General features: G+C 45.5%; 1 protein-coding gene across 4 annotated transcripts in view; it reads right to left on the bottom strand.

Moving 5' to 3' along the window:
* Positions 1-21,310, bottom strand: part of LOC142783794 (uncharacterized) — a 39,516-nt gene that overhangs the window by 13,667 nt on the left and 4,539 nt on the right. Inside the window, exons 4-9 of one of the 4 annotated variants that reach the window (XM_075882382.1) lie at positions 21,136-21,263; positions 13,821-13,976; positions 12,986-13,141; positions 8,568-8,819; positions 7,195-7,405; positions 3,339-3,508 (exon numbers count right to left, since the gene is read on the bottom strand). In XM_075882382.1, coding sequence (XP_075738497.1) covers positions 3,339-3,508; positions 7,195-7,405; positions 8,568-8,819; positions 12,986-13,141; positions 13,821-13,976; positions 21,136-21,263 — 1,073 coding nt within the window. Of the gene's footprint in view, positions 1-3,338; positions 3,509-7,194; positions 7,406-8,567; positions 8,820-12,985; positions 13,142-13,820; positions 13,977-14,579; positions 21,264-21,310 lie in introns of all 4 variants that reach the window. The other 3 variants (XM_075882386.1, XM_075882385.1, XM_075882383.1) reach the window with 3 other exon arrangements.

The following is a 21,310-nucleotide window of genomic DNA, read 5'->3' as shown; positions in this document are numbered from 1 at the left end:
AATTTTTTTGTTGCTTTTCTGTGACACACATATATATACAGGGCATGGCAACGTTTTGGTGTTGTTTTGAGTGCGAATTCTTTTTCGTTTGCAGTCTTGCAGAATGGCGTGGTCAGCATGGTTGAGACGGTATTGGCATTTTCCCATGAAGAAATGAGGTGCGCTAATTGGCTAGAGCAGCGCATTCATATCTTGCGAGAGAAAGCACGCCCGTCATTGGTAGCTGCGCAGAAGTGGGGGTGGTCGCTTCCTCCGATGACGCTCGCTCGCCCCGTTGTTATTTGCCTCGGCCGGCGTCTTCTTCGTCGCTCTTTGCCTCTTGCACTCATATCAATTTCTTTTTCCACTAGTTCTGTGTTCTTCGTCTTAGTTGTTGCATGCGATGCCGGTAACGATGCCAAAGATGGTGCAGAGGTCCTTTGCACAGAGGCACACTATGCGGTTTGTACAACGTCGCGATGCCACTATTCTGCTGCGACTGCCCACTGCGTGGATGCTTGCAGCGACGGAACAGTGCTTTCAGCAGTCCCCAGTCAAGAATACTACACATTGAGTAAGGCTGAAGCCCCGATCGCACTGAGTGCTTCAGAAATTGCGGGACTTAGTACGTGCTCCGAATCAGTGCTACAGTCACCGACCAATTTTTCGGACTTTTTCGGACTTTTTAGATATTTCGTACTTCAAATGTGCACCATCAGGGTTCCCCAAGGGTTAATGCATTTTTACGCCCGATTTTTCGGACTAAATCGCTTGTTTCGGGCTGCACTACGAATCTGTATGGACGCCGCCATGTTGGGTTTTTCGCCGGCTTGACTAAGCTTAGTGGCTTAATTTTAAAATGGCTTTTCTGCCCCCAAGATTGGTAAGCAAATGTCATATTTCAAGTTTCGGAAGCCGTGTCTGCTTTAGAAAACCAACACGGGACATTTTTTCGTCTTCGGTCACCCATTGTGCTCAGCACTGTTGTCATCGCGCCACACAGGGAGGAAGCGGAGCTACGCAGTGGCGAAGTGAATGTGCCTGCCACAATGACATTAGGGAGCTTTAAAATAGCGCGTCGCGAGCCCTTGCGGTGCGGTCGCTGCCACTGTGCATTTGTCGTAACGAGAGTCACCATTTGCGGCCCGCCCGCAGAAAATCCGAAATAGCGTGCAGGGATAACAACCCGCGAGGTCCTCAAAATGATGTCTGTAGCTTCCGTGCATTTGAGTTTACGGTCGAAGCGAAAGTTCCTAAATGTTTCCCTAGGGGAAGCAAACACTATTCTAAAGCTCATAATGCGTCCGCTATACCCGCAACACCCGCAAACGTTATTGTAAAACTCCCTGTATGAAGACTTCGTTCATCGGGACGATGACTATTTCTTGTGCAGAGCCCGCAGACAAAGAAATTCTCTGCCGGGTTGTACCGCAGTCGGAGAGCGGTTCAGAGGATGACGACGATGATCGCCCGCTACTGTCGGCAGCGGAGATCGCCACCGCGATGACGCTTTTGTCGAGCATTTACGGTGACGATGTCACCTTGGCACAAATATGGGCGAACCATGGACATTTTTAAGCCTGCCTGATGGAATAACGTTCATATGTTTGACAAAAACCAATTTCTTGGACTGTTAGATTTTTTGGACTTTTTTTCGGTCCCCCCCTGGCCCGAAAAATCGGTGGGCGACTGTATTGAGCATGACACTGAGTGTTTCTGAGATTGACGGACCCAGCACTTCGACGCTTTATGCCTAAAAATAAATTACCAACGACACCAAAAGATGTAGACAAGGCGAAAGAAGAAAAGAGTGCATCCAAATACTTCTAGCTATTCTGTTGAAGCTTTCTGAAGAAAATGCAAGTTTCAAACTTTCTAGGCCCGCTTTCTCAGAATGAATTTTTTTGCTAGTTGTGATGCTGAGGAAAGCTGAAACTCAAAGACCGCTCATCAAATTTGTGTGCTTTTTTTTATCCTGTTTTTGAATGACTTTTCCAGAGTACAAGCGGCTTCTTTGTCTGAAAATTGGTGTCGTTAATTTATAACATTTCAGTTTTGATGAACCTGGTAATTACTAGCTACACTGAATTCAAGGTCGCATGAATATTTATTGGAGAGAAAATTAAAAAAGGAACGGCTTTGTAGTATCCTGGGATATCTATCAAAAAACGACCACAATAAATTTTAGCTTTCTACTATGTCCTGAGCTTTCTCAATACTCTTTCTCAAGTACCCAGGTGAACAACCCAGTTAGACATCCATAACCCTGGAACTAAAGAACACAGCTGCATGCAGCTATTCAGTTCCGCTAGTTTTAGTGTAGCCAACATGCCCTGAAAGTTTCATCCAGATATCTTGAAAAATAAAAAAGTACGGTCTGCAGAGCAGCCTTAAGTTGTTCCCGGAAACTGACACCAGCCTTAATTTTTCCAGCACCGTTACTTCCAACGTTTATTTCTTTTCCAAACACTGCCGTAAAGTTATGAAAGAAAGACAGCTTCACTGGAATGGCGAAGCAATGAATGGGACAGCAACAAATTGTAAGGCTGGCAGCCAACTCTTCTAGATCTGATATCGCATAACTCTATAAAAATGCTGGTGTAAGAAAACACAGCCCTGCCAGGGAGTGATGCTCTCCTCGCAGTGTGCTTGCGTTGAGATCCCAGCATGCACAAGGGTCCACGAGCCTCTCCCGCTGATGCCTGCCAGGATCGCGCACGCATAGCGATCACAACCATGCCCATGTGATTAAAGTCCACAGCTGCGCCAGGAGCGATCACAGTGTTCACGAAACCGAAACTATAGCCATTACGATCAAACTGAAAAGACCACGTTTCAGCCACGTTTCCGGGCACGGTGCTTGATGGCTTTCATACTTTGCGGCTAAATTCTGGTGCTGCGGTGCAGTAAGGTGCTGGTAGGCAAGTTTGACACAGCAGGGGAGGCTCGGCGCAAGAAGGCACAGGTAAGCAAGTTTGGCGCACCGTGGCGCAGCTGTTCCACCCGTGGTCACAAGACCAACCATGTGAGTTTTCTTATTGAGAAGTCCATATGAATAACCATTCATATAATTTGCATGAAATCTGCGTTTAACACATATGAATGCCATGTGTACGAAAGTACATATGAAACTTCATATGCATTCAATATGTATCAAAATACACTTGAATGACAAATGACAATTTCCCTTTTTTATGCACTTTTCTTCGCACCGCAAGCTCGAGAACTAATTTACACTATAATAAAGTAATGAAGCCATATTATAACTTTCCCGATTTTATTTCATTATTTTTCGAGCTGCAAGGAATTTCTATTCCTCTAGCCATCGTTTCAAGCAAAACAACGCGGCCTAACCATACCTCGTTGGGCGGCAGCAGCGGAAGCACGAGGCAGCCTTCTTTGGTCTCGAATGCATCTGGCACGCCAAGCACCTCCTTAGAGAAGAACTTTTCAAAGATGGGCACGGTGCCCACTTCCTCAACTTCTGGGTTCGGAGGTGGTCTCGACAAGCCGTGGAGGTCGTGCAGCACTGAGGAGGAAGGCAAAAGCCACGCACACCAAACGTTGAGCGCACCACGCGTAATCATCGTCAGCCTGTTTTTATATCTAGCATCCCCTACAGACTGAAGGGCTCTCCCAATAATTTACAGGTCACCCTACTTTGTGCGAGCAGGTTCCATTTTACCCCCACAAACCAAAGTGAAACAATAAATTGGTTTAGATTAATCAAGTGTTCTCTGGGAACTCTAATGTCAACCTTACCATCAATAAGTCTACTATTAGAGGAGAAAATCAAGGTCTAAGTACCATATCTAAATTTCATGCTGTGTTCTGTGAGTGCATGTAGGCCAAGTCTCTTCTAAATGATAAAGAATTTACACTGAGGTCCCAAAAAAGTTCACTGCATAACCCGAGCGCCTCTCGTAGCAAGTTACTTACATGGTGAACATAAAAAGAGCCAACCAAACCAATAGCAAATGCCATTCATGAAATAAGTGTTTTTGGTATCGCCAAGTCCTTGCACAAGATTTCTCTGTTAACTAGTTCTCTCAAGGAGCGTGTGGAGCACACACTATTAATTCAATGGGACCTATACCGACTCGAACTTTTCATGCACAGATTTTGTTGCACTGATACCAAATATAATGTAAGCTTTTATGTACATTGTACCCTTAAATTTCTGAAAGTTAATAATTAATGAAAACATATAAGGATCTGATTCTTATTGAAGTGGCAGCACAGATCTTGCTGTATTAAGTGTCCCTGGATTCTATGTATGTTAAGCAGTTTTTTATGGTTCTAGCTTTTGAAAAACAATAGTTATAAATCTTTCATTACCTTACTGGGGATGACTGAAGAAAAAAAAAATGTAAGTCTCCAATTACACTCTCTTTAAACATTCAAAACCTTGAAAAATAACAGTTAACACACTTTCGAGCTTTCCAAACACCCAGTGTTCACACAGCAAGAAATGTTAGTAACTGAGCGTTCAAGTGCCGTGAAAAGCCTGAGAAATGAAACAAAGAAAAAAATTCAGCGACTGATGCTCTGGCTAAAACGATGACCTAAGATGCGTGAAAAGTAGAGAGGCGAATCATCAATAGCGTGTGAATTCGAAAATAAAGAGTTCTAAAAATTTTTTTTTATACAGACCCCTATGATAATTGTAAAGCTACCTTTCCTGTGATGCAGTAAGTTCAACTAGTCGCAGCTAGTCACTTCCGCAGTGTATTCACGTGCAGTTTTATTGTGCGACGACGCAGAAATTACAGACCCATTTTTCTAGATATAACCAGGCCTGAAAAGCATGCGCAACTACACTCGGGGACAACTTTCAGGGGCAGCACAGCCAAAGCTACGTGGGTGAAGCTTCTGCACATGTGCTATTATGCCAAGTAGTCCGTTTTCATGCAATTTCGGTTTCAGTTTCGCAAGCGCATCCAACATGCACTTTTTCGCACGACCACTATAAAAAAATCTTAAGTTTTATGGGGAGGAAATAAATAAAATGTTCATTTTTAAAGGCATAAAGCACGCATCTTTGGAGCGTTGCGATTTATTTCAGAAAAAGAAAGGTATGGCTGAGCAGATTCTGGGCGATTGGAACAACGCAAAGCCAAGACATCATTTCCTAAATTGCAGTGCATACTTGGTCAGCATCATTGTTTTCCTTCTTTAAGAGACGCAAGAACATGCTGGAGAAGCTCATAATATTTTTTTAAGGGACGCAAAGGCAGCGACGGGAAGCAGCAGTCATGACACCGATTGGTCATAAGTGGGCGTCTGATGTTAGCAAATTCAAATTGGAATGCAATTTTTACTCGGCAAAGAACGCTGTTTTTTTTTTTTTTCACAGTCAACAGGGTAATATACATTAACGCGTCTGTTACCCAGGCATAGCACTAGTAACGACTACCGTATTTACTCTCGTAATCCTTGCACTCGCATAATTCTCGCACCCCCCACATCGCCCAAGAAAAATACGATTTCTTTTTTTTTTTTTTCGTGTAATTATCGCACCCCCGAAAACTGCCGCAATAATGTCGTCTGCTCGTTCCAGCCACTAATGATGATAGCGCATGCCATTTGGCGCCATCTCTTAAGCATCAAGCATACTATTGCACGCAAATTCAATCCAATCTAAGCCAAGCCGAAGCGGCCAGTGCGCGTTGCGGCGTGTTTTGTATGCTGTGTCGGTAATCTTGGCACGTTATGGTGTGATACTGAAGCTACACGGCTGCTTCAAGGTGCAAGTGATAGATAACAACGGCACTAAACGATGGCAACAGGGCTGCCGGTAGGCCCTTCGGAGTCTACGAGTTTTGTGATCGCTACTGGTTACGGCAGCTGAACGCCACCAAGATGCGTTAGGCCTGCCGTGGGCCTAAAACTGGGATTGATGGTAAACTTTATTTCGTCAGAAGGAAACTGCGGACGATTCTGTTAAATAGCCATGAGCCCAATACTGACGTCCTACGCTTACCTTTTAAGGGCTCCTGTTGAGCGACGAACGCTACACGTTACATCTGCAACGCCCACAAGCTTTGCGTATGGTATTCTAATTCTCGACTATTCGCTTGCACTTTTTGTGTCTCAAATAAATCTTGCCTTGTGTTGAACCTCTGCTTTTATTGTTGAAGTAACTCTTAATTAGTACTTCTCAAAGCTTGCTGTTAGTTGCTGGTGTGAGAATCCCGGTTTGCGGCCACTTCGTTTTTTTTTTTTTTCGCTCGGTAAGTTCTCGTAAAAAGTTCTCCCCACGTAACTCTCGCACCCCCAACTTAGCATCGATTTTTCGGCAAAAAAAGTGCGAGGATTAGGCGAGTAAATACGGTACCTCCGTAGACATAGTCGGGAGCGATGTTACGGTACACAATCTTCAGCGTTATCGTATCAACAGTATTAGCCAGCTGAAACACTGACCACGTATGCAAAGCAATTTAGGAATAGGGTCATTGGTTTAACGTACAGTTTCCAAGTGCAATTTTTCTTCCAAGCAGCTGGTGTTGTTGAAGACTGGCAGGTCGCCAGTGTCACTTTCATGGCGGCTATAGCGATCCGAGTACAACTTTCGCTGATGATATCAATAGCACACAAATTTTTGGTGAGTGCATGTGCGGGAAACAAAATATTTTATGACGTACTACTGTCTACGTTTCTCCCTGCTCGATGAATACAGATCACCTAATAGCTAATGAACACGCACTGATGCTCGTTCATAAGGTTCGATGTGAACTTGCTGCAACAGAGCAATGCCATATGTTGTTTACTGGGGCAGGGAAAAGTGAAACGGCACCAAAAAACAAGAAAACTAGAAACAGCAAAGAACAAAAAACCTACACGGGTGATGCTTTGTAATAATAATTCGAACAATCTTGTAATATTCACATCTCTTCTTTTTATATTTTCCATTATGCTATGCAGCATACCAAAGTAAGTGTTCATGAACTACGAGCAGAAGCGTAGCGAGAAAAGGTGCGCTTGGGCTTCGTAGCCTTGGCTGTGCTGCTACAGAAAGTTGTCGAAAGTTGGCTATACTTGCCTGTGATATCTGATAGATATGTATGTCTCCACATAAATTCACCTCACTCATCTCGCCTTCGAAATTTAAAGTCGGTGCTTTCTAAACAACGACCTCCTTAGGTGACCAATGCTAAGCTGGAAACATCACGTATGCTCCAATGTCACACGAGTGCTGTACAAGGTAATGCATACCATTGGCCACAGCTTGCCACTCCTGGTGCTCGCAGGCAGCCAGGCTGGGCAGCATGGGTTGATGCAGGGGCTGCGCGTACTTGGCAATGACCTTGGTCAGGGAACGGCCTTGCATCTGAGAGTTTTTCGGTGAGTGAGTGCCCTGCTGAAACTGCAGCATCTTGCGGTACAGCCTCATGCACGTCTCCCGGCTCACATTCTCGTTCCAGTTCTGCCAAGAAAACTCAGCTGTTTCACATGGGCACATGCAACAATTGCGTATGGAGCCAGTCAAACCCTACGCCTGCAGAGCTTGTCCTGCACCTAATGAATGATGCAGTCAAATCCAGTGAACACCACATAACCAACACTCAACTGACAACACGTACATTTAAACCTGCCTATAGTGAGCATCCATACAACGAACTCCTCAAGAATACGCAGTTATTCAATCCCCCCACCTGTTTAGCCAGAGAAATGTCTCTTAGAATGCTACAACTATTTCTTATCCGAATCCCGCTTTCAAGTACGATCTATACCCAAGCAACTGCGGGGGAACATTCGATTTAGAGCACGCGCTTTGGCGGTGCCCCTCACAACACGAAGACAAGGACCCCACAGAGCAGAAGCGGTGCACGGTGCTCCTCGAAATATCAGCATCCACTTTAGGCCCCCACTCGCACGCTTTTACCCATGGGTACAATTTGCGATGCGCAGGGGGATGCTATCGATTTGGACTCTATATGAAACATGACAGTGAAAATTCGCCGAGAGAGTCTATATAATTTCTATCACAATAATAATGCAGTTCTTGATAGCCAAATAAATAAAAGACCTGCCTTCCGTTTTCACTTTATTTGTGCATCTTTTTTTTCGAAATTTCACACTGAAACTGTATATAACGAAAATTTGTGTTTAAGAAATTTTGGGGGGGAATGCATCAGTTTCGTTATCTCTAGGTTTAACTGTAAGTATTGATGTAGCTTCAGTCAACCGACTGGCACAACTAAAGCTGTGTCTGCACTGTGCGTGGTGGCGTGGCTCAATCGGGAATAATGCTCGATCATTGGTAGTGACACTGGTGGCCTCAAGGTCAAGCTGCATTTTTGATGCGCTGGCGGTGCGATAAACAGTGATAGCCGACTCATCAAACCCAAGACTCCGGTGCAGTACAGCACAATCTATATTAATATAATCAGGATGACACAGTAAACTCAATTTCGCGCAGCTTAGCACAGTTTTGCGCAAAAGTGGAATCACGGCAAACAGCTCTAAAGAAAAGAGCACTTGTGAGCAGTGCTTGACACAAATGATCAGAGAGAGCTCTTTCATGCAGCGGCAACTATATTCTGTCTCCGTCATTCCAAACAGGCAAAAGAAGTGGCCGTGGCTACCTTGACCAGCGAAAGGGCGGCACGCTTCATGACATCTGTGTTGAGGAGGCGTCTGATGCGCCGGTACAGGTCCATGCGCTTGTCCATTCCTGTCAGACGGGCACATCGCACCGCAGTCATGGGAGCCACGGGTACCGCCAGGGAGCGCTCCACGTCAGCCACTGTGGGCTCTTTGGTGCGCAGGGTTTCGTACAGTCGCCGGTAGCGCATCAGCAGCGTGTTGGATGCACGCCAGGGCATGTCCCGTGCCGCCTGTACAAGCGTCACAAGGAGAGGCTTTGAAGGCGAGAACAGTGACCGACAACGGGGAAGTGCATTTGTCGTATTTCCGAGATCCAATAAAATAAAGATGTACAGACGCAGGTCGAACTAAATACAGTCGACGTCCGATTTCCCGGATGCCTGAAATTGCGGACATGCTAGATTTCTCGGACTCATCTGTGGCACTGCCAAGTTCGCTATAGAGTCAATGTATTAAAAAGTCAGAAATTTCGGAGGCTTATGGCCTTCGGCATCCATTTTCCCAGACTTTTTACTATGAACCGCCGATCCAAAGTCACCACAGACGCCGCCATTTGAGTTGTTTTCATATCCTCGCGTCACCAACCACCGCACCGCAGCTGCCTTAACCTCGAAACCGCACATGTCAATCCGTTGCCAGCCATAGCTTAACAGTTTAGGTAAGCCAAACCTCACTCAGTTCGTTCACGTGTTGTTTTGTCAGCTTTGCGGTCGTGTCTGCGGTTGATCGTTTCCTGCTGCGCGCTATCTTTAGTGATCTCGTTTCCTGACCTTCAGTATTTACCGAGTTACTAGCTGTTTCCTGCTGCACTTTTCGTCAAGCAGATTCACCGTTTCCAGTGATGGCACCAACTGCTCCTTCGTCTTTGTCTGCGCCTTCGAAGCGCACAGAGCCCCCTCGTAGGTTCACTATGGGAAAAGCTACGCTGTTGACCTCAGGTCTGCCGTCGGCATGCTAGGGGAATCTTGAAAGGCGGTTACCCAAGAGACTCTGCGAAACTGTTCTTTCCATGCGGGCTTCAGACTCGACGCCGAGACGGTCGTCTCGCCCCAAGTGGACAGCGTGTGTGACGAACTGCCATCCGCGGATGTTCCCTCGACAATCTGCGTGCTGCCGGCGAGTCGATTTTAGTCGGGATAACCTTTGAGGGCTTCGCCGACGCTGACAAAGACCTCGAGCTATGTGCGGACCTGACCAATGACAAAATCATTCAAGTTACGCAGGACTCTGATGACTCTAACACTGAAAACTAAGAGCCATCGAACACAGCCAACGAGTTCGGAGTTGACGTGAGCACTGATGACACTGTCATCGGTGTACAGTGGCAACACAACGTTGACTGAAATTGAGGCGGACATGATCGCGGGCAAGCGGAACGCCGTGCAAAAGAAAATAGGAGACTTCTTTGCCCCCAAGCGCTGACGTATGAGATAACGCCAGCCACCTCGGTTTTTTTTTTATGAATGGCTTTTTTCAGAGCCATCTAAACGATGCATTGGTTGAATCGCAATCGGAATCTTGTACTCCCACCGTCACCTTCTCAGTTAGCGAAAAATACCTACAAAAAAAGGTGCGTTTTCACATGCATTCGTTTATCTGGACTGCCCAATTTTCCACACATTTTCACGGTTTCTTGAAGGTTCAGGAAATCGGACGTTGACTGTAACATACATTAATGTGGTATGGGACAGCATGCCAGCGTGAAGACCATACCACCAACTTTGAATACAGACCCTGTACTCTCTTGCGAACTCCTTCTCATTGATGCAGATTCATTCGCGTGCATTAAGAGCACTCAATTTCTTATACAGTTAAACCCCTATCTAAGAGACATGCTCCGGGCAGCAATTCTTGTCTCTTATATGAGGTGTCTCTCATAAGCAGGGTACCCCATATGCATTTTCTTATCAACCCGTACTTTACTGTTGGCACACTGGTGCCTCTTATACCAGTATCTCTTATAAAGGGGTTCGACTGTAGTTATTAACCCTAAATTGCATGTTATTGAAACAGACCAATTGTAACTGTACTTTCAAAGCTCCCTCTTTATGGCACCAGCAACAAGTGACACACACTGCCATTTTTCAGAGCACCCTGTTTAGTGGCGGTGTGAATTGTACGAAAAGCTTTGTTGTTTTTTTTTAAATGCAAAATACGAGGAATGGGTTAAGCTAAAGATTGTATATGACAGAGTGGACATTAAGGTATTACATAGGTTAAAATTGGAGTGATATGTTTAAAATAAATTTGTGCAAGCACAATTACACATTAAAAGCCAATTGAATGGGGCTTGTTGCAGCGCCTGACGGGTGAATTCTCGACTACGTGCTTCTTTCTCGACTACGAGCTTTGGCAATGCACAAAACACAGGTAATCCAAGCGATAAACTACATCATCATCATCATCATCAGCCTGACTACGTCCACTGCAGGACAAAGGCCTCTCCCATGTTCCGCCAGTTAACCCGGTCCTGTGCTTGCTGCTGCCAATTTACACCCGCAAACTTCTTAATCTCATCTGCCCACCTAACCTTTTGTCTCCCCCTAACCCGCTTTCCTTCTCTGAGAATCCAGTTAGTTACCCTTAACGACCAGCGGTTATCCTGTCTACGTGCTACATGCCCGGCCCATGTCCATTTCTTCTTGATTTCAGCTATAATATCCTTGACCCCCGTTTGTTCCCTAATCCACTCTGCTCTCTCCTTGTCTCTTAAGGTTACACCTATCATTTTTCTTTCCATTGCTCGCTGCGTCGTCCTCAATTTAAGCTGAACCCTCTTTGTAAGTCTCCAGGTTTCTGCTCCGTAGCTAAGTACCGGCAAGATACAGCTGTTATATACCTTTCTCTTGAGGGATAGTGGCAATCTACCAGTCATAATTTGAGAGCGCTTGCCGAATGTGCTCCAGACCATTCTTATTCTTCATCTCGTGGTTCGGCTCCGCAGTTATTACCTGCTTTAAGTAGACATAGTCTTTTACAACTAGAAGTGCACTATCGCCTACCTCGGAGTGCTGCTCTTTTCCGAGGTTGTTGTACATTACTTTCGTTTTCTGCAGATTCATTTTAAGACCTACCTTTCTGCTCTCGTTGTCTAACTTCGTAATCATGAGTTGCAATTCGTCCCCTGAGTTACTCAGCAATGCAATGCTATCGGGGAAGCGCAGGTTACTAAAGTACTCTACATTAACTCTTATCTCTAACTGTTCCCATTCTAGGTTTCTGAAAACCTCCTGTAAGCACGCGGTAAATAGCATTGGGGAGATTGTGTCCCCCTGCCTTACACCCTTCTTGATTGGTATTCTGTTGCTTTCTTTATGAAGCACTATGGTAACAGTTGATCCCCCGTAGATTTCTTCCAGGATGTTGACATATACTTCATCGACGCCCTGATTCCGCAGTGTCTGCATGACGGCCAATATTTCAACTGAATCAAACGCCTTCTCGTAATCTATGAAGGCTATGTATAGTGGTTGGTTATATTCTGAGCATTTCTCTGTTACCTGATTGATAGTATGAATGTGGTCGATTGTTGAGTAGCCTGTTCGAAATCCTGGTTGTAAAAGCGAAAAATTGCATTTTTTTTTTTGAATGGCTGAGGACTGCCCTATTCAGAACACCCTGGCAAATGGCTGCCAGCCGACTGTTCCGGTGATGGGTGCAGTGAGATGGAATTCATTTGCATACAGTAAAGCTTGTTCAGTGGCTGTCGAGACTTTTTCTGGAGCTTTGCGAATTGCGAAACTTCGTGTGTGAAGCGAATTTGAAGTGCAAGTGCTCATCGAATAAAATATTTGTCTAATATTTCTAGAATATTTCTTAAAAACTTCAAAACGAAACTGCAGAAAAAAAGGGGGGGGGGGGATCCTTAAGCTTCGTCTTTGAGAGTTCAACGCGATGGCGATATCCTATCCCTAGTGCCCACTTTAAAAACTTAGTGAATGAAATCATTTAAAACATGCTACACTGCCACTAAGGCCGTTAAAGGCACAGGCGCAACAACGCGTGCGCCTCTGTAGTGGGTGACCGGCTTTAAGCCAGGAAGTTTAAATCATTATTATAATTCCATGCTCGTACACTCAATGGCAGTGAACGCTTGTACTAAGCATCTAGGCCAACAAAGTGCCGGCCTGCAAGGTAGCCACTTCGCTTAGTCATGTGTTACTGCAGTGGCAATGCTTGGAGCTAGTGCGGCTGCAATGCCTCTCCACAGCGGATCACAACCGGTCACAGTTGCACCCTGGCTCCTTAAGGTCATTGCGACTTGATGAATGAGCTTGAGAACAGTGTAGTTGCAGCACTTCTGCTTGATTAACGTTAAACTCACCTTGATTGCAACAATTTTTACACGGATTCGCCAGCTCCCCTGCAAGCGTAGCAAACTGATGAACGATCTCACCATGGCCCAGTGGCCAGCTCCGTACTTCTGCATCAGCTGCAGCAGCGTGCAGTCCTCATCCGAAGTGAACGGCCCCAAGACAAACTGCTGGGCAAAGTTGTCCATGTAGCGATCCCTGCACTGGCCGTGTGTACGACCTGGCACCATGCTTGCCACCTGAAATGTGGCCAGGACACTGGTTAATTAAGAGTGCACTTCAGAATGGTGAACTGATGGGCTTCGATAGAGCGTAACCGTGTGTTTATGATGGTCAAAACTCGAAAGGACGCCAGGATTTTGTGCGAATTATCAGAGAACTCATACATATGACTAGGGGAAACATAAAAACTCGTGTAGCGTTTGTTGTTTTTTATTTCTCAGGGTTACAGCAATGTCGCAATCAGCTCTGAATGATTGCATGTAAATGTTTTAGACATTAGGGGTTGCAGTAGTACTTATTATTATGCAGCACTTGCAATTGTGAATAATTAAAGACAAAAGACATGCTGTGTCCCACAACTGCTTGTTGCTCCTAACCAGAGAGCTTTTTTGCATTACGCATGTGTACTGTGGCAAGAGCGACTTATAACAGTGTTCAGTACGCAATACACTAAGAACAAACTTCCTTTTTGCAGCGCGGCTGTTCCAGAGCTTGGCTGGGCGATTAGCCTCAAACTCGAGACTTAGCTGCAGTTTGGCACAATTTCCATTATTGCTATAAAAGAGGGCATAATAAATCTCATTTGGCACAGGAGTGGAATCGCCACTATCGTTGAGATTCTACAGTACACACAGGGCAAGCGAACCGGCAGTGCCCACCGGTCCACAGCAAAATTAAGGGAAACAAGTGGCTAACCTTGGACCAGCTAACGTCCCCGTACAGTTTCACAGCGACAAGCAGCATGACATCTTCCTGCGCTGACCAGCGGCCCCGCTGCATGTTCGGATACAGGGACCAGTGGTAGCGGTTTATCAGCTGCTTCTTAGACCGGCAGTCCATATAGTGACACACCTGCAAGAGCGAATGTGCGAAAACAATCGAGGCTTGCCCTATCGAAACAGCAGCCGAGGCTGCGCCTGCCGACAAAAATGGAGCCGAAGAGCAGTCCAACACCACCAAACGTGGCAGACACGGCGGTGGGACCGCTATTTGACTCCTTGATGCAGACCTAAAAGCAGGCACAAGCAAGAGATTCGGCCCACTTAAAAAGCATGATTTTACCAGTGTCAAAAATACATCTGCGCACTGTGCAGTCTGAACTGGCACATGGACAAGGCCAGCTCGTCAACAGGACTACACTCAATCAATCAATTAATCAATAAGGATTTATTTTCAGCTTCAAAGACAATCGATGGAGCTTGGTGGGTAAAGAAAAAAAGCCTTAGATCAAGCTTGACAGGGTGTGTAACAACGGGCTTGGCAAACGTGGCAAACGGAGTGCAGTCAACTGCAGATTTTTTGGACCCTCTAAGCAGCGAAAAACTCCGAAAATTCGGGCAGCCCGAAAAAACGAATGCAAGCAAAAAAAACACATTATTTTAGTGATAATTTTCAATGCAACAAAAAAAAACGCACCATTTCGCTATTATTTCTCAATGCAAGCGAAAAACGCACCATTTCATTGATATTTCACGGATCAAGAGGGTCAAGGTCGAAGTACCAGACTTCCGGAACTCTACCGAAGCATCAGTGGGGTGGCTCTGAAAAGAGCTGTTAAAAAAAATGCATGCAGCTGACAGCGGGTGCCGTCAGGGCAGCCGGTGTTAGAGCTGCAGTGGCTTGAAAAACTTGATCCTTCTTTGAACGGCGTTCCACTTGCATGTGATCACATTCGCCTCGATCTGAGCAAGGGTCATGTCATCACTGTACACCGATGACAGCGTCATCAATGCTCGCATCAATTCGGCGGTCGTAGATGGCGCAGGCGTTGTTTCCTCATTTTTGACATCGGAGTCGTCTGAATCCGCCATAACCTGACTGACTATTTCGTCGTCGGTTAGCTCTGCGGCTCTGCGCAGAAGTCGAGCTCGTCAGCGTCGACGAACCACTCAAAAGTTATTTCCGTGGGCATGGAAGCACCAGCAGGGCGGAGATCGTTGATAATATCATCCATGAGAGGCACAAGTCAGTCACGCTGTCGCTTTCTTCAGGCAAGTCTGCAGCCTTTGTGTCAAATACGAAGCCCGTGTGCGAAAGCAGTTGCGAAGCGTGTCTTGCTTTACTGCCTTCCATGCGTCCGCAAGCATTTCGACAGCAGACCGAAGGTCAATGCTGTAGCCTTTCCCACTTTCCGAGCACAACACCACGCGGTTGAGTATACGTGAACGGTACAAAAGACTCAGATTACGGGTAACGCCTTGGTCCATCGGTTGGAGGATCGCAGTCGTGTTGGGCGGCATGAATTCCAACTGGATAGCCTTCAAGTTATTGATGTGACCATGAGCAACGCAGTTGTCAACGAAGAGCAGAACACTTGTGTTTTGTTGTTCAAACTTCTGTCCAACCTGCGGACGTAACTCTTGAACAACTGCTGCGTTACCCATGCCTTTTTGTTGGCTTCGTATAACCCTGGCAGCATTGCACCTTTAAAACACCTCAGGCTCTTGGACTTCCCGATTACTAACAAAGGAAGTTTCTTGGTGCCAAACATGTTGCTGCCACCAAGAACGGCCAGCCATTCTTTGCTATGCTTGCCACCATGGCATGCGTCACCAGCAAAAGCGAGTGTTCTTTCCGGCAGCAGCTTGTAAAACAAGCCAGTTTCGTCGCAGTAGAAAAAGTTGTCAGCAGAGAACTGCTGCAACAAAGACTGGAGTTTTCCGCAATAACTGCACTGTCGACGGCGCCGCTTTCGCCACACATCTTCTTGAACTTGAGGTCATTCCGATGCTTAAAATTTCTCAGCCATCCATCACTGAACTTAAAATCCGTGATGTCCATTCGAAGCGCGAGAGTTTCTACTTTTTGTTTCAAGATGCAGCTCTGAGACTGGAAACCGCTTGGCAATCATTGAATTAAGCCACACGACCAGAGCGTCCTCAAGCTTTGGATGAACACCTCGGCTTGCATTCATCTTTTGGGCACCAGACGGTTTTTCGGCCGCTTCCAAGATCTTGTCTTTGTTCCTCAGGAAATCGGAAACTGTTTGCTTGGAAATGCCGAACTCCTTGCTCACTTCAGCCTGCGATCGGCCACTCTTCACTAACTTAATAATGGCGGCTTTCTTCTCCATCGTTAACCGACGGTACTGTTTTGCGCGCTTCGATGCCATCGGCGAGGACGACAAAGGCGGAGTGGGAGCCATCGCAGGCAAGCGAAATCCTCACGATGTTAACAAAGGAGTTTGCTGACGAGTGTCGAAGCACCTAGGCTTAGCATTGCAGAGCACACTTCACACAATCGCACAACCACGCACTAGGCTAGCCAAACACCATGTGGGTTGCGTAAACAAAACGGCGCGACGGTGCCTCTGGTACTCTGGAGGTGACACTGGTAAACCACGGAGGAAGGAACCTCCGTGCTGGTAAACATTCAAGATAGCCAGCGTAGCCAGACCAAATCGGTGTGTGACGGTTAGTTCTAGTTCGAAGTGGTGAAACGCTTTGCGAAAGCGCTGCGTGGGAAGCCAGAGCCGCACGAGCACAAGCGCTAAAGAAAAAGGAATTTTATTGGTGCCAAAAACTTTTAGAGTGGACAGTTTTGATTGTCAGCGAAGCACTCTTGCATGATAAACACGGCCAGTGTTAGGAACCTCTGAGGCCGTGTACGTTTCTTCGCTAACGATCAACAGGTCCAAGCAACAGATGCCGGCACAGTAGACCGGCGCGCTCATTTATGCGATCGTAATCGTGTGTGACAAAGTTGTGGTGGTTTCCACTGGAGGTCAGTAATGGTTTCCGACCTTCCGTCGCGTCAAAAAGTCGGGAAAATCGGACTCCGGGGGGTTCGAGTGTCCGAAATTTCAGACTTCCTTATATATTGATTCCATGGGGTTCGTGGTGGTGCCGCGAAGATGTTCGTATTATCGGGCATGTCTGAAAATTCAGGTGTCCGAAAAATCGGCAGTTGACTGTATAGACTAAGGCAAAAAACGGGTACATGGCAGTTCTCTTCACTGGAACAACATAAATCAGCTAATAAAAAAAGAAAATGTACATACAAAAAAACAAATAATCTAATAAAATGCACATGGCAGTTCCTTTCACTGGAACAACATAAATGAGCTAAGAAAACTGAAAAATGTACACACAAAAAACATAAATGATCTAATACAATGCACACGGCAGTTCTCTTCACTGGAACAACATAAATGCGCTAATAAAACTGAGAAATGCACACACGAAAAAAAAATGAATAAAGCGCGCATGGCAGTTCTGTCCATTGGAACAACATAAAGCTGTATTAGAACAGTTCCATACTACAAACAAAAAAAGTTTGTTATACAGTAATACCTCATTAATTGGAACTCAGTTATTTCAAAATCCCACGTATTTCGAAACACTTTGGTGGTCCCGTACTTCTCAATCTAAATGTGAGCAGATAACTTGAAGCGGCGGTCAGGACCAGTCTGGTTAATTCGAAAACTTTGGGTGCCATGTGCCCATTCCCGATTTCGCTGCGAATCTTCGGAAAGAACGGCCCTTAAGGGCGACAAAGAAATGCAACGAAGCAATACATATGAGTGGCAGCTGAAGCGTCCCAGCTTCGCTACTTCCAGCACAAAAAAAAAAAAAGAAGAAAAAAAAAAAGACAGTCGCGTGGTCAACCGAAATGTGCGCTTGCGGAAAACAACACAAGCTTCACTATAGCACAGTCAGTCATGCATGGGCTTGTCGCTGGGTGCATGGTGTTTATGACAGTACGGCTGAAGAAAAATAATCGCGTAAGGTGTGTTGAATAAAGTGTTATTATGTATAAAAAACCTGCCAAATTTGGGCGTATAATTATTATTTTGTAAAAACAATTCGGTTGCATTGATTATAACTGTTTGTTTTTTTGCGCTTGCGTCCTTTGACGTTTGGTAAGAGCACTAGTTCGTTACGTTGTCGTGACGCACTTCCCGAGGCCAGGTTTGGCGGAGTGTCCTCTCTTATCTTCGTTCTGTGCTTCCATACCCTCCATGGAACGCGATATTTGCTCGCAGCGCCGGACGAACGCCTGTGTTTGGGGGCGGTACGAAAACATGGCGGCGCATTGCAGACATGCACTGGGGGACGCCATCTTGATGAGAACTGAGGATCCGAGTGGCGAGGGGGATTTAGCGCCAAATTCAATTGGGATGCACCAGCAAGCCAAATTGAGCGAGTGGAAGGTATTCAGATGGCGAGCACGCGACCTTCTTCCTGTTGCGCAACCCGCCACATGATGAAAACGGCCATCATTGCGTTCTGATTGATGGTCTGCCCATCCACCTATTTGTGCACTACTTAGTCTAAGTAAGACGTTTTTGTTTACGTGTACACATAAATTAGACAAGAATAAAGAGCAGAGTTTGTTTGAATGTTTTATTGCCTAAACGTACGGTTTATGCAGTACAAATACAACTTGAATGTTTTACGTTTTTGGTCGCATACAAAAGTGGACCGCACATGCCAGCATGCTAATAACCTAGTATCAATCCAGTGCACATTACCGCACATACGTATATACAAAGACAAAAGAAAAACAGTAATAACTATACACAAGTTCACAGCACGTATCCCGATATAAAATCATCCCATGAGTGGGACAAGATAATACGGCACACCGCACACTTAGGATGCAAGCGGAAATGATACAAAAACCATAAGGTACCGGAGTTAGACATTTCTACATTTTCTATTCAGCATCAGGTTTCTTTATAAAAGCTTAAGCAAAAATTTACAAAATACTGAAGCCACTATAGAGTGTTCTCATAAAATAACACGAAGGGTTTATGCTTTCTTCAGCGTAACATACCTATATTGCTTAATGAAAAAAACAAAAACAAAATACAAGCAGATAAATAGTACACACACATGTCCGCTTCAGAGGCAGAAAATGGTGAGCTCAACTATAGAAGTAGCGGTGACTCAAAAATGTGGAAGTAGCGCCTACTTTTGCGCATATGTGTGTCTTTTTTGTCGTCTGTGTTTTCTGAGCGCTCAGTTTTTCAAGACCTCAAATATGCAAACAAATCCTAAAAGTTACAAAAACTTCCGCATTTTTCGTGCTGCAGCAGATTTTCTGGTGCGTTGTTTAGCCAAGGAGATGTTCACGAAGCGAATATGCCACAACAGGCTAATCCTTGCAAAGAGGTGCACAAAGGCTTTCTTGCATTCTTCAGAGCAGAATTTTTGCCTTCCCATACAACTGTGCAAAATGCCTGCCAAAACTCCACTCACATTAGGTAGGTGCGCCACAACACCGATATATCCCAAAAAGCAAGCTTCCATGGCCTCAATATCCTGAAAGCAATCGTCAGAAGACATTGTTACATTGCCAAATAAATCTGAGGAGATGTTGCTTGCCTTAAACATAGCAAAATACTGGTGTGATGCACAAATCTGGCGGTCGGCATTCTTCAAAAGGGTGTTGCACACACAGTGTGGAGGCCTATGCAACAAAAATTGCCGTACGAGATAGCCCCCAACATAGTAGAGAACGTTATCCTCCACTATATCATGGCTAACGGGCTGTTCCTCATCAGGAAGCATATTGACTGTTGGTGCTGCATCACAAGTAGTAGGAAGCGAATGAGGTGGCTCTGACATTTGTGCCAACACAGTGCTGCGATCCTGTTCACAGTTTCCTTCTGAAAAAAAGGCAACCAGTTTGCCAACAGAAATGTGTTTCAGACCTGATGTGAACTGAAGCACATTTGGGTTGTCATTGCAGCAATGCTTTAACCTAAAAAGCCTGAAAAGGTTCTCCAGGGGGTCCTGCTGTAGCCAGCGAGTCAAGAGAACACGAAAATCAAAATCTTGGAAGAGGTCGTCCCAGAGGAGAAGGGTAGCCTTTAAGGTGACCTTCCATGCCTCAACTGTGTGTGGTTGCCGAGGCCCGTCAAATTTCCACCTTTCAACCCACGACAGGCACTCCCGCAAAAAGGCTAGGTGTTCGGACCCTTCCGAAATTGCATAACGTAACTTGTCATTGGCTTTTTTTACAGAAGAGCTATTCAGACAGTCGAATAACTTATCTATCTTCTCGAGAAAATCAGCTGTTGGTTTGGCGGATGCCGGCAACACGCCAAGAGCAATGAATACATCAATGGCCACTGAGACCGATTCGCTCATCACCTGGCTGGCATATTTAACTTTCATGCTATTGAAAGGCTTCCGGTAAATGTGGTTGTCGGTTAGTTTCTTCGCCAATTTGAGTTTGAGAGGATGCGAGCTTTCGTATAGTTGCGTAATGAAAGACCAATCCACAATTTCTTGCCCGATATGGAGCTTGTGAGGTGCGCGGAGATTATTCCTTGTGCATTTAAGTGTGGTGTGTCATATAGGAAATAAATCTTGCAGCTTTCAAGCACAAAAAACGGCTCTTCAGGCGTCACACCTAGCTTACTTGCCAAAGTGATGTTGCTTCCCCCCTGGTCGCAGATGAGCGCCTTCACAAACAACCGGGCTCCCTGCAGCTGCTTGATTAATGTTATGATCAGATGATGAAGAGTATCTGCGGGCGTTTTGGTCCTTGATACTGTGTAAGCAACAGGCTGAATCCACGTTTTTGAAATGCCTGCCACAAGTATCAGGAGCGCTGAATTTGCCACGGCTGGTGTTCTTTGCCTACCGTCATCGGAGAATCCCATCACAATGTCATGCTTTGCATCATACTGCAGATGTTCCTTCAAGGACATTTCGTTAAATATTAATGTGCACGCACGGTCTGTTAAATGCCTATTTCGGGCAGCTTCTTTGAGGGCTTCAATAGCGGTTGAAATAACTCCGGGAGTCATCGGAATATTTGATAACCACTGCTTTAGCGACCTCACAGTTGGCATGTCAAGCAGTCTTGACAGATGTCTGTACGCTTTCGGACCATGAAAGTATAAGTTTAAAGCGAACTGGCAGTGCTCGGGCGACCACCCCCGTCCTCTACGTTTCACGCCATTAATTTTAACTTGAGTCTCAAGCAATCTAAAGAATGTCTTGCGGACGTAGGGCCTGATAGCATTCAATGCCTCGGACTGGGAAAGCTTTTTAACCTTTCTCTTGCCAATTCTTGACAGTGCCTTCCGAAGCCTTGAATTTATCTTCTCCAGGTTCTTCATTTTTCTGGCTGTCCGGGGTGAGCACCTAGAAGGCTTGTGTTGTCGACCCGCTGGATTGGAACCTGAAAGATTTAGAAAAAAAGCTCATTTATACTGTGTTTTTGTGAAA

This window comes from Rhipicephalus microplus, unplaced genomic scaffold (assembly GCF_043290135.1).
Source record: "Rhipicephalus microplus isolate Deutch F79 unplaced genomic scaffold, USDA_Rmic scaffold_12, whole genome shotgun sequence".
NCBI classification, from domain to species: Eukaryota; Metazoa; Arthropoda; class Arachnida; order Ixodida; family Ixodidae; genus Rhipicephalus; species Rhipicephalus microplus.
This window is presented reverse-complemented; position numbering and strand designations above follow the sequence as displayed.